General features: G+C 37.6%; 1 protein-coding gene across 1 annotated transcript; it reads right to left on the bottom strand.

Moving 5' to 3' along the window:
- Positions 1-11892: 11892 nt before the first annotated feature.
- Positions 11893-13245, bottom strand: LOC140928656 (uncharacterized protein KIAA1958-like). The gene is made up of 2 exons (XM_073378438.1): positions 12340-13245; positions 11893-12201 (listed from the first exon to the last, which is right to left on the bottom strand). The coding sequence occupies exons 1-2, from the start codon at positions 13243-13245 to the stop codon at positions 11893-11895; spliced, it is 1215 nt and encodes a 404-aa protein (XP_073234539.1).
- Between the last annotated feature and the right edge of the window lie 550 nt (positions 13246-13795).

The raw sequence follows: 13795 nt of genomic DNA, 5'->3' as shown, positions 1-13795 counted from the left end.
AAACTCATGTACAATAACCAACCTCACGATAAACATGGTTTCTAGATGGAATACAAAATGTATGAAAATTACAGAAATAAAATGAAAAACTTACACCAACACTTAAAACCTACGAAATACAGAAAACGCTAATAAAGGAAACTTACAAACACGTGTTAGGACATCCGGCGAGTACGATAAGAACCAATTAATAATAATAATTGCTTGGTGAATTCCAATACCTTTGACGTTAGAAAGGAAATCGCATCCAGCAGCTATACACATGTACAGGAATTGGCTGGTGTCAAGGTTGAGGGCATGCAAAATGTAGGCCAAATCTGCAAGGTCTGCCACTCCAGAGAGTTTGAGCTTATATGTTCTAAAACTAACAGTTGGTTTCGAGTCTGACCTTATTAACAATGCAGTGCGAAAAAAAGAAAAATACCTGAACTTGATCAAAGAAATGAGCAGTAGCTACATGTGTGTTAAATTTGTAAACCTGTCCATGAGCTCCCTTGGCGTTTTCTCTGACGAATGTTCCACGTTTTTATACATGATGAATGACATTGGCATTGACAAAAAGCAACGACATTATATAATCAAAAAATTATAAAGTAACCATTAGAGCGACATATATCTTTTGTTGTAGAAATAAGATTTGGGCTAGCCCAGACGAAATGAAATTTTGACTTTCCTTTTTGAATTATTCAATTTCAAGAAGCCAATTGTAAACCCATACGTAGAGAGATTTACAACTGTATTCAAAAAGGCGAATAAAGTTTTCATTATTACTATAAAGATCTAAATGTAATAGCACAGCAGTATTACTTTCTCTGTAATGGGGTTAATGCTCTATTTTTCCTAGCTAAATGGTACCATTTTGCCGTCATAAGCTAACAACCCTTACAAAAACAGTGCCTATTTTACCTCTTTTTTTTCTCTAGTTTTCATTCTATTTTTTTTCTCTATCAGTTCCTTATTTTCCCTCTATTTTAAAGCACTATCAAGTGCTTTTTTAAGATAATTTACTCTATTTTAAACCTGTTATTTTGAAACAAAAAAATAGGAAAAAATTAGTGTTGAAAAAATAGCTTGAAAATAGTATATAATTCTGAGAATAATAGGGTTAAAATAGTCTGAAACAGAAAACTGCCAAAATAACAAATAGCAATAAAATAGAGAAAAATATCCAAAAACCATCATTAAAATTGAAAAAAAAATAGGGGAAACTGCAGAACAAAATTGAAATAAAATAGGGAGGTAATTTAAAACCTATTTTCCCTATTTTAAACAAAAAATACAGATTAAGCAAATAACTTTAAAATAGTGTTTTAAAATAGTGTGAAAGTAGGGTTAAAATAAGGTACTAAAAACAAAACTTCCCTGCAAACTGAAAAAAATAACTTTGAATTACTGTATTACTATAAATTTTAGGCCGAAATGTGCCTGCCATGTGTGTTAAAACTAATAAAAAACACAGCAATTTATAGCCCCAAAGTTCAGGTAAATGAATTAGCTCCGTCACTTAATTCCCTTTGACTCAGTGACACACATCTTTGATCACAATTTCTCTTCGTTATAGTCCAATTTTTATATTACCTCTAGCCTTCTATGGTACTTAGCAGAAAACTTGACTATAGGACAGTGTAATCATTATCTTTAATAGAGTAGTTGAAATGAAGCCATCAATGCTTACAACCACATTAACTTGATGCTTTAAAACATTAACATTCACCACTATAAGAATTATTAGATCTATAATACAATATTATTCTTCTTTAAAACAATCAACATTTTTCATTTTTTAGCAGCTTTTTCATTTGCAGTGTCTTTATTGTCTTTCTTTTCTTTTTTCGTTCCAGAGTAAGTCTTTCGGTACTCTGAAAAGAAACAAACAGAAATTGAAGCATTAATATCATTAATAGATGCAATTTATTCAAAATTTTGATCATAACAAGTGTATATGTTGTAGGTAAAATCCTTTTTCAGGTTGAACCAGGATTCAACCGAGTCAATATATATAAGTATATTTATTTGTTATTGGCATTGGCTGTATAGGTTATATACACAAAATTAATAATTGAACATGGCAGCAGTTAGAGTAACTTTGAGCATTAAGCTTGTTTTGACCAATTATTTGTAATGTATATGTATAATAATCATAACTCATATATAAGTATAAACCAGTGTAATGACGATATTTAATGGCTTTATTTAATGATCATAAAAGCAGCAATTGTTTTTGCCCTAGTACAAGTCTAAATTCTTACCTTGGAAGTACTCTGGCTTGCTACTCTGAGATTTCATTGACTTCAGTTTGCGCCAGAGTGCCTGTCTCAGGTCAGCTTTCCTCACATTTTTTACTTCACCAAGCCTTGCAACCATCGCAAAATCTGGAAAAAAGGAGAACCAATAGAGTCATTTTTCTAAAACAACTTTTTTGCCATGACACAGCCTTCGTTTTAGTACAATGAATAAAGCAAAATGCAATTATATTTAAGATTTTTTTATATTTTGTCAAGTTTTGTCAGGGGGGGCACACTTAATATGCATAATTTTAGTTGGAAGATGCAAACATTATTTTTTGTGACTTGGCCTTATGCCCACTAAAATGGTCAACAACATAGCAGGTTTTCCAAAATGATCTCTCAAAAGTGAAGACTTAATTCTGAAAACAGAGTTCTATCAATTCATTTAATTTTAACCTTCCGCACTGTTCACAAGCACCACCGGCACTACTGAATCAAGCACACTGAGAATTTCACTTAACAGTGGATTATTAACCTTGAAACGAAAATATGTTACCAGGGTTAAAGAAATTGGCTAAGTTTGAATGGTCAAAAATAATGCAAAACTCACAATATCAATGAAGCTAGTCTGTATATAACCAAATATATCCTGTCACTACCAATAGCAGCTTCAGTGATTTCCTTATCTAAATCGCTGAAGTTCTTTGAGAGAAGCTCTTCTCTGTCATAAAATCTACAGAGGAGTGACCGGACCAGCACTGTTCGTGACTTGTTCTCAGCATCCTTTATGGCTGCGCCAAGTTTGTTGGGGCATATCCATACCCCAGAGCCGCTGACAAGTTCTTAAGCTATTAAAGGACAAAAATGTACTTTAAACAAAATACCTTTTTTAAAGTTAAACTGGTTTAAAAGTTTTATGAAACATAGCTTCAAACAACTCATAACAGTTGTCTTCAAAGGGTATTAAATCCCGTGCAAGAAGATTAATTTTTTTTTTTACATTAAAAAAGGAGATCTTTTTAACCTTTAAACAATATTTTATTATTAATTGAGCCGGAATGATAAGCAGTTTATGAGACAGATTAATTTGGAACATTTGCTTTCAGCAAATAGCATAAACTGTAGCCTTCTGGATACTGAAGTAAGGAATAAAAAGGAGTTTAAGCAATTCACTTCACACAAACATTAAAGCACGTAAGCATTATCTCTTAATTCCTTACGCCAAGTGCAATAGCTTCCTCCCTTGACATTTTCCCTTGACCCTTACATGGTGGGAGAACACTTCCAGCTTGTTCTTTAATTTTTCCTAGGAAAGTATAATACACTGTACGTTTATTCTTGGTCAGATGTGGCTTAATAAATAGTAAGATAAACAAAACCAACAATCAAAGAACCCCTTGGGTCGTTAGGGTTGAGGGAGCTAGGCTTATTTTTTGCAGTGAGACTTATTAAGAGTGGCTTTCTGTAAGGATCGAGAATCGGCGGTCAGCGACCCATTTGGCGAATCCCTGATATTTTGCCCAAAGTTAGCCTTGGGTAGACTGTTTTCAAAAATCATATGCAAAAGTTCCAACGATTTTGTTTATTTGGGAAATTTGAGAAAAATTAAAAGTGCGGTCAAAGTGCGTTTTTTTGGTTGGTCAAAAGGTGGGATTATAAACCTCCGCCGAAGTCTTAATATGAAATCAGTTGACCTCAAAATAAAAAGAATTTCAAAACAATCAATCTTCTACACTACCAATGTTTTAATCTTTTCAAATATGATGATACAACGGTTTTTCAGGCCATTTAGAAAACATCTTCGGAGACCGCTTTCAATGGCGGCAAAATGTAGCTAATATTCATCAGGATAAAAATGTTCCTGGTATGTCAGTTTTTAACAATTAAGCGTTACAGAACTAAAATATAGGTCTTAAAGATTTACCAAGTTAAGTTTCAAGGTCGAACTCGGAAGGCTTCCCTTCGAAGGAATCGAAAATCTGAGCAATATCAACATGTAAAATGGCGCTGGATTTATAACAAACATCCTATGCATCTAACATTATAGTTACAATCACTTGCGTTAAAATATCAAACTAAATTTACCTTTGACAATTTTAAGTTTGCTGCTTATAGAAATATCCAAGAGCTCATAGGAGACACATCCAATGCTTTGAACAGATCAGTTTGATGTAGATAGTCCGCTTTGGTTATCGCAAGGTAATGTAAACAAACGTGATAAATCAGTTAAACCAGCCGCCTTTGTGTCAATCATACAGGCAGAAACAACGTTGCGGAAAGCCATTTTCCACTACAGGGAGAGTTTGAATCCACGTTGGTTTTCACAATTTCAAACGGTTTTTGTTTTTGTTATCTGAAACACGTGAAGCTACATGTGTCAAGAAATAAACCGTGTGTTGATATTCGAGTCCAGTAAATGTAACGCAATCTCAGTTACCCTCTCCCACCCATTCAGCGTGGTCTAGAAACTTAAACAAGTTAATTTTGTTCAAATTAGTATTTTTCTAAAACGAAGTATTATTTTGAGGCTCCGGTAGGAATAATAATATTAAAAAAAAAACAAAACAACAGCAATAACAATAACTTCCCACCCGCGGGATAAACGTTTTGACCTGTTGTCAGGATGGGGGTGGGGAAGGAGTACGTTTAGAAGTAAAAATTTTTCGCAGGGTATTTTTCAAAGTAAGATTTTTGTTTTAGGTCTTGCTAAACGCAGTTATAAAATGAATTTCATTACTACATCCCGGTAGGGGAGCTTTCTTTGATATTGTTTTTTGTTTTTGTTTTGTTTTGTCATTGACTCTCAGACTTGGGGAGGAGGGGGTAGTCCCTTACTTCCTGTCGAGGCGGCTCTGATCGCAATATTCTCGTTACATAAGTGGCTTTAGTTCCACCACAAAACAGTTCCCTTCATTTTCATAGGTACTGCTACAGCTGCGGTCGTTTTAGAATTTTAAACCCTAGGGGATAGGTACCAACCTAAGAGAGAGAACCTGGGAACGAGGTTGTAAAAGGTACAACTAGAACCTTGGCAATTTTTTTAGGGAGTACCCCTTCTCCGCGTTTTCAACCCGTTTTATCAAACTGGTTGTCGCTAAAACACTTCCAGGAAGCTATAAATAAAAAAGTTACTTTCGGCATGTGCGCTTTTTGGTTATTTCCTCTAAGAGTGCAAAGTATGGAGCCTTCTTGCGCACAGGTGGGACAGGGGCATCAAGGCAGAGATCCTCGCACAAGCGCTGAAGCATCGGTAGCTTGAGGACTTTCAAGTTACCACTGAGCGCCATCTCACACAGGTTGTACTGATCGTATACCAGAGGATGGTTGAGCTGAATGGTTTCAACGACCTCCTTCGCTGCACTAAAGTTAGCTTCCTCTTGAGATGCCCGGATATCGGCTTCATCTGCTGGGTCCTTTTGCCGTAGTGTAGCGCTTTGCCTTGAGAAGAAGGACGCAATCTGCAAGCTGGTTAGGAATTCTGAGGACTGGAAAAGTCGCACACCATCTGCTCCACGGACGCATCGCATTTCCCTCGCCACAACCTCGGCGTCAAGCTTGCAAGCGCCTTTATCCTCGGCGAAGAGTGGTGCGTTGTGGGAGCCCCGCTACCGTACTGTAAGCGATGCAGGTTGGCCAAGCTATAGCGATATCTAGTTAAGCGTGGTATAAATCTTGAAATATCATTGAAGCTGGCAACACTTGACATCATAGACAAGATCTGCCTTCTTGTCTCCCCCCCTCTGCTTTACCATATGCCTCTGTTAGGACCTGAAGATAATTCTTGGACGTTTGTGATAATTCATCGAGTTTAACAGCTTTGTTCATGACAGGGGACGCTTGCCAAAGAGAACCTGCATAATTAGGTCTAAGATCTTGTAGGACTGAAGAAAAGATCTCCACTGTCTTTTTTGGTTTATCTCTTCTTAGTATTCTCTCCAGCTTTATCCCATTCCATCCAGGGCTGAGTTATTGGCGGGAAGTTCTTCGAAACCAGATATTCGTTCAACTTTTTGCGAGGTTCTTGCATAGTGGTTGGGGCCTCGTGACTCGTGGAAGAAACAAGACTTTCAGTATCTGGACTGAGGAACGTCTCATCATCCCGCCCTCTTGACGATATCTCCAGCCTCTTCAGTTCAGTTGCAAGGTCATCAGAGGATAACTCACTACTAGTTGTTTTTGTACTTGAACGGCCTGTTTCCCCCTCTACCTGAAACAGTTCAAAGAAATACATTGTGTAATGACTATAAAGCATGATAAAACGTTTATTTTGTTTTATTTTATTCATAAGCCAACACCCACACAAACCCGTTAAGAAAGAAAGAAAGAAATAAATGAAAAGAAATCCCCTAAAGTAAAACAGGATTAAAAATGAAATGAAAAAATGAATGATGAATGTTTTTTTGAAAGTAAAACATTTCATACCATCGTTAAAGTAGCCACTTAAACGAACCATTTACACCAGTGTCTCTTATTACTACTTACCAACAAATGGGGCTCAGGTAACTCTTGCAGGTGTGAGACCTCGGGGACGGGCTCCACCCAACCTGAAGCAAACACCAGAGTTTGGTTGGGCATGGCCTCTTTGCTGATATATTCGTTGCATTGTTTACAAATTGCTTTAGATGGAAAAACAAAAGCAAAACAAAATGAACAGACGAACAGAAATTAATGTCAATATACTGTATAAACAAATGCATTTAAAATATACATAGAAAGAAGACAACTTCCTGCCCCCAAGACCAATAATTTTGAATGAGGAACGCAAGGTTTGCTAGGATTACCCGCACCCCCAAGGCAAAAATGACCCCTGCGTAATTCAAACAAGGGACACGTGATAATTAATACATCTTAAAGGCGCCTGTCCCTCTCCTTGCACGCTCTCTCCTCTCTTGTCACCGTCTTGTGGAAATTTCTTACTGCTGCCGAAGAGTGCTAGAATACTCCTCGCCTTGTGTGCCACCTTATATGTGATTCTTAACCGCAAAAAATTACCATTATCTAACCAATCTTCCCAGAAAAGTCTGCAACTTACGTGATCCAATTGGAATAAGTGTGTTCGTGGTTTTGAAAATAAACGCCGACTTTAAGCTATCCACTCGGTGGCTCCCTTTAGCAGTTGTAGATTTATGTACTGCTAATTCTTTGGGTACTGTACACATGGTCTTCCCTGTCCTCCAGCGGATGCCGAAATCAGCCCTGTGCCTTGGACAAATGCTCAAGGCATAGTGATGTTCTTCCACTGAGAAAACCTCTAGAAGGAGAATGATGTGTTGAGAATAACCACCCTCAAGTACATGATGATAAAAAGAAAAACGTATAATGATAACAATATAGCTGATAAAAAGACAAAAATATATTTTAGGGTGGTATTTACCTGCTCTGGCTTACAGCAACTTTATTTCAGATCCTAAACCTTCATCTGCGCTGAGGTTTAAGGTCTTTAAATGGCCAGTGACATCCTTTGTACAGTCTTAAGCGCAATACATTCCAGCTGACCAGGATAATCAACGGACTGGTCGCAAGGTGTGCCCTTGGAAGGGGTGACCTTACCTAGAAGCGCTTTGTAGCTACAGTGAGCCGTTCAAGAAACGAAAGACTGAGTTAAACAACGATAAATGACCAACGCTGTATTTTCAAACTGTTGCGAAATGATGTTGCACAATAGCGACGGGTGTGTTTGTGCGCACGGTTGCGTGACTTTCTGGTAAATTTCCCGTGCGCCAAGTATGCTCGCATTTCGAAGCGCTACAAATGGATCTGAATATGAACTTTAAAGCCTGTGATGTGTACAATGATGTGTTTTTACAGAAAGTTTGCAATGGTGGGCACAAAATGGAGAAAAGGATAAGGTAAACGTAAATTTCTTTTTCGGTTTCATGGTGTGCCAATTTTACAATAGCGCCAAATTAGTGCATTCTTTATTTGTTTGGGTTCGGATTACTTTGTTTCCTCCTTTTCACTTCGGTGCAATTCAACGAAAAGTCATGAGTTGATAGTACTAAAAATATTTGGAGTACTGTACTGCTCACATCCTGAGCGCTTGAGACATCGATACAAGGTTGCATTTACAGGATACGGCGCTTTAGGAAGATCAAGTAACTGAAGTAAAAATTTCAGGCAATACTGAGATATGCGGGAGCTAGCTTAGTAATTATCTTCAACCGATCTATATTTTAAAACTGTTTTAATAGGTCTGACAGGCCGAATGTGTTTATTGCAACCTTTAATCTAAAACGACTTGTGAGTTTCAAACGAAAAAAGATATGGAAAGTGCCCTTCTGTTCGAGTAACGAGGCTATACCTAGAAACCTGTTTTTTGATGTTTGTTGACAAGCGCGGATACTTCTTTGTAGTAAATTTTACTCGTTAATATTACAAAGTTAACTGACTTGTCTCATAGGAAGCGTACTGAGTTAGACCTTGAAACTTTACTTGGTAAATCGTCAAGACCTATATTTTAGCTCTACGATGCTTTAACTTAAAATTGTCAAAGGTAAATTTAGTTTGATATTTTAACGCAAGTGATTGTAACTATAATGTAAGATGCGTAGGATGTTTGTTGTAAATCCAGCGCCATTTTGCACGTTGATATTGCTCAGACTTTTGATTCCTTCGAAGGGAAGCCTTCCGAGTTCGACCTTGAAACTTTACTTGGTAAATCTTTAAGACCTATATTTTAGCTCTGCAATGCTTAATTGACATACCAGGAACATTTTTATCCTGATGAATATTAGCTACATTTTGCCGCCATCGAAAGCAGTCTCCGAAGATGTTTTCTAAATGGCCTGAAAAACCACTGTATCATCATATTTGAAAAGATTAAAACATTGGTAGTGTAGAAGATTGATTGCTTTGAAATTCTTTTTATTTTGAGGTCAACTGATTTCATTTTAAGACTTCGGCGGAGGTTTATAATCGCACCTTTTAATCAACCAAAAAACCGCACTTTGACCGCATTTTGACCGTACTTTTAATTTTTCTCAAATTTCCCAAATAAACAAAATCGTTGGAACTTTTGCATATGATTTTTGAAAACAGTCTACCCAAGGCTAACTTTGGGCAAAATATCAGGGATTCGCCAAATGGGTCGCTGCCCGCCGATTCTCGATCCTTACAGACAGCCACTCTTAATATTTATTGTGTTTTAGAGCAAAAAAAACACGCCACATTTTGAGAATACTACTTCTTTGTCTCTCAGTCTTCCCTGACAAGAGACTGCTTGTGCAACTTGCTGACACATACATGAACTGGCATATGCTACATGGCTGGAAATAAACTAATGCAGGAGTGTCTTAAACTATTGTCAAAGAAAAATTATGTCCGCAAATGTTTATATTGAAGAGTAACCCTAGAAGCATTACAAATTTATGTTGCATTGTGTCTATCATTATTGGTCCTCAATTGTGTGAAAGTGTAAAATATTTCATACTTACGAACTTCGTCTTTGAGGTGCTGTACTTCTTCAGTGAGCTTTTTAATTTTTTCATCTTTTTCCTCTTTGCAAGCAAGGTTTATGCAGCGGGGAAGTATGTGCTTCTTGGGCTGTTTCCCACCAAAGTGGGGATGCTGTAATGGTTTTGGCAGGAGCCACATCTTCAGGTTCACTGTCAGTCAGACTCATTTCAGATTCAGATACTGAAATGTGCCCCAAGTCTGGAGTGGGATTGTCTAAGATGGCATATTTTATGCTATCAAGCTTTTGGGTCAGAAGTGACAGCTCTTTTTGTTTATTGAGGCTTTTTGCCTTCTGTTGTTCAGTTTTCTTTTTAGAAGGGGACGAAGTCTTGGCTGAAATTATAAGAATGTTTTATGAGGGAATGCATGGTACATGTATTTTGGGTAATAAGTCTGGGACTATAAATCAACAGGGCCGGGTTGTTCGAAGCTGGGTTAAGATAACCCAGGGTTAGTGTGAAATTTGAACTCAACTATGGAAGCTTAAAAGCAAATTCAGTTTAATTCTCTTTGCCTACAATTTGATGATTGGATAAAACAAATCCATTCAGTGTAAATTTCACCTGATGCACTCATCTTAAGCATATCTAAGGTATAGTGTGTTAATAAATAAATCAATTTCAATGAGAACGAACCTTTTTTACTTGTTTTCTTTGGCTTCTTTTGTGGTGCAGGTCCATCATCTTGCTCAGGACTTTTCTCTTATTGTAGTAAAAAACATACAAAAGTAAATGGTCAAAAAATGTTTAGGAAAAAAAGCAAGAAACAGAAATGGAGTGGTGGCGATGGAAGTGAGGGTTGGGTGGTAAGGACTTTGAGGGCATTCACATATGGTCAGTATATGTCAAGTTGGGAAAGTGAAGGTGATGAATTTTTTTCCAGAAACTACAAATTGTATACTAATAAAAGACAATATTATTCAAATACACTCCTAAAGGGAAATTTTACCTGTCATTGTTGCAGAATCTGTAGTTAAAAACTCATTAGAAAGCAAGTTTTTGTTGACTCTCTTCTTTTTTTTGCCTCTTCCCTTTCCGCCACTACCATTGTCTTCAGCGCTTTGCTGCAGGTTAGGTGTGAATGCATCTTAGAGGCTTTTGCATCACTAAGATTTCCTTTCATAAAACGTGAAATGGCAAAAGAAATCGAAAACAGTTCCCAGTTTTCATCAAAGAGAGTACTTAAGAGGGAGGTAGGAGAGTCAAAAGAAGGTTCCCCCCATTAATTTATTCAAAATTAGCTAGGTTACATCAGCCCACATTCACTTCTCTGGTAGTATGTTGTAAAACTTTGCTTGATTACAGATTACTTAATGTATTTAGGCATTTATTGCTTGCATAAGCATAACGTTGGTGGACGTTATTGCAATTATGGCCAGTTGATGTTAAGATGATGAATCTTCCCCTTGGACAGTTGAATCCTGCTTACATTAACATCCAGTCATCATTAAGAAATTTCAGATTATAGACGCTGACAAAACTGCTCACCATGAACTGACAGGATGTATCCTTCCCAGATCTCATTGTGGTACTGCATAGAAACTTCTGTTCCAGCTTGTGGAGATCCTTCGTAACCACGTGGTTTTAGTCCGGTCTCAGGACCGCATTCAGTCTTCCATTGTTCTTTTCCCGCCTCAATTTCCAGCATTCCCATTGGTTGAAATTTGGTACCCAGGTCTTCACGACTGTTCCCGTGGCTTGGTCATCCAGCTCCTTAGTGAAAAAATGGTGGAAGATATAGAGATTACTTCATGGTTGGTGAGTGCATACGATTTTTATTCACGAGTTGTGAAGAATCGAAAACGAACGAGTGAGCGCAGCGAACGAGTGAGTTTGCGATTCTTCACAACGAGTGAATAAAAATCGTACAAGCGAACCAACCATGAGGTAATTTGTTTATTATATATGTACTGAGATATTACAAAATAATGTTAACAACTATCAATTGCGCGGTGAAATCAACACAAAGACCACAACGAGTTGCGAATGATTTTATTCGAGCAAACTGAACGTACAAAACTTCCTACAACATTAAAGTTATTCAATGACTCTGAAGAAAGTGGAACAAAGTCTACTTTTAAACGATTCTTTAACTTTAAATAACAATGAAAATTTTCAGCTTTAAATATCGCCGTTCAAAACCGTAACTAAGATATAAAATTTGAAAAAGTTGACTGTTTTGTAAATCTAATTATAGTAATGCATGCATTCTAATCAGAGTCAGAGTCCAGTACTTTTAGCCTTTTGTACCTCTTTGGAGAAGACTTTACCTCAACTTCTTGGATTGCCAACTTCGGGGATTGATTGAGGCTGTTAATAGAAATGCTGAATTGACCTCCATGAATAACAGCGCCCGTGAAAAGCGACATCGCTTGTTGGTGATGATCTGCCGCCGAGCGACCCGCCGAGCTAGCTGAAGGATCAGTGGAGCATTCTCCAACTTGAGATGAATTAGTTTTCTCTAAGCTATGCACATTCCCGGACATCAGTTCACTTAAAGTACGAGACATTTTTACTTGCTGTTTTTCAGAAACTACAGAATAATTTGTCACACTTTGAAGATTTTTATGTCCCGACAGTTGAATAATATCTGTCGCTGGGATGTCGTTGTTTGTTAAAGTTTGGATCATTGTTTTGCGACCGCTATGGTTCTTTACATTGGGCCCCAGCCCGGCTTTTTCTGCCATTTTTTTCATTAACGAATTCAGCTTGTTCACGCCAACGGCTGACTTTTTAAACCATGGTTTAGAAGAATCTTGTTTTTTACAGTTATTTACTGCTAGATAAAATGGCGCGTTGTTGTCGTTCATTTCCGACGGTCTTTTCTCCGCGTAGAATTTGTAAACAGTGACGGGATCTCTTTCACTTCCCTGAACCGAAAACATTTTCGGTTTTATTTGCCTGACATCTCTGGGATTTTCTCCGGTTCGAGTCTTAGTTTGTCTCTCAGTATACTCTAAAAATTCCTCGCCATTTGTAGTTTGGCGTAGTTGCACATCGCCCCAACACATGTCTCTGTGTTCCTTACAACCACGGAGACCGAAATAGACTGTGTTGTTGAACCAAACTGTATTCAGTAGAGCCTCAGGAGTTGACTTTCCTAACAATCCTTTGTCATACAGCAGTTTTATGTCGTCTTCTGTGAGGGGAACTGAAGCGTTTGGTTTATCGCCTTTGCCTTTCTTCTTGAGATCTCTTTGCTTTGATTTTAATGCCGTTCGTGCTTTTTCAAACTCGACGTCTCTCATAATGCTGTAGCCGTAATTCTTCTTCTTTAAATACCGTTCAAAACTGGCCATCATAGCACGCAAGGAAGTGGGTTCGTAATCTTCGTTGTTTTCTTTCTTTCTTACTGTTATGATAAATTCGCTGATGAATGAACTCAGTTCGTGTGGGGGAATTTCTTCTACAGGCCTTGACTCATCTTTTAGCCTCAAAAACTCCTTAAGCAAAGCAACATTCTGTTCAGTTTTCTTCCTGGTGTTTTCGTCTTCTTGTCCTTCAATAAATTCCTCTACTGAAGTTATATCTGCAAACCTTGAATTGCTCGAAGAAGACGCCATGGTTTTCCTTTTGCCCAGTGACGCCGTCAGTGAAAGGCGGGAAAATCGATACGATTTTTGTCACTGGTGAAAACTTTCGTCTGCGGGTTGTGATTGGTCATACGGTATTTTTCACTAGTGAGAAAAATCGTACAACCAATCAGATTGCGTGTACTCTGCAACGCATCATTTTTATTTGACATATTCATTTTGCAGTAAATCTCAGTACATATATAATAAAGTGGGTTTCCCTGCTACAGAAAGTGGAGATTTAATGCTGATGCGGAGCCTTCTCGATCGACTCTTTGGCGGAGAAGAAAATGAAAAAGAACGCTCGAAAGCCAGAGTAGCGAAAAAAGTTATCCGATAATGTCGAGAGGCAGATTCAATCGGATTCAATCTCTCAGGAAGATGGAATTGCATGTAGTGCTGGAGTCGCAGCAGATTTCTCCAGCAATGATTTGGACTCTTGTACTACAAGGCTACTTTCAGATTTGTAAGCCATCAGTCAAATAAAAAATTAGTCCTTTGACAAAAAGAAAATCAATTTGAAGTCCGATGGCTCGAATTG

Source organism: Porites lutea, chromosome 1, assembly GCF_958299795.1.
Source record: "Porites lutea chromosome 1, jaPorLute2.1, whole genome shotgun sequence".
Classification (NCBI taxonomy): Eukaryota; Metazoa; Cnidaria; class Anthozoa; order Scleractinia; family Poritidae; genus Porites; species Porites lutea.
This window is presented reverse-complemented; position numbering and strand designations above follow the sequence as displayed.

Coding starts and splice junctions, on each gene's coding strand:
- LOC140928656 (XM_073378438.1), bottom strand. CDS start 13,245: ATGGCGTCTTCTTCGAGCAATTCAAGGTTTGCAGATATAACTTCAGTA. Junction 12,202..12,339: donor AAGCCGGGCTGGGGCCCAAT/GTAAAGAACCAT, acceptor TCTGAAAAACAG/CAAGTAAAAATGTCTCGTAC.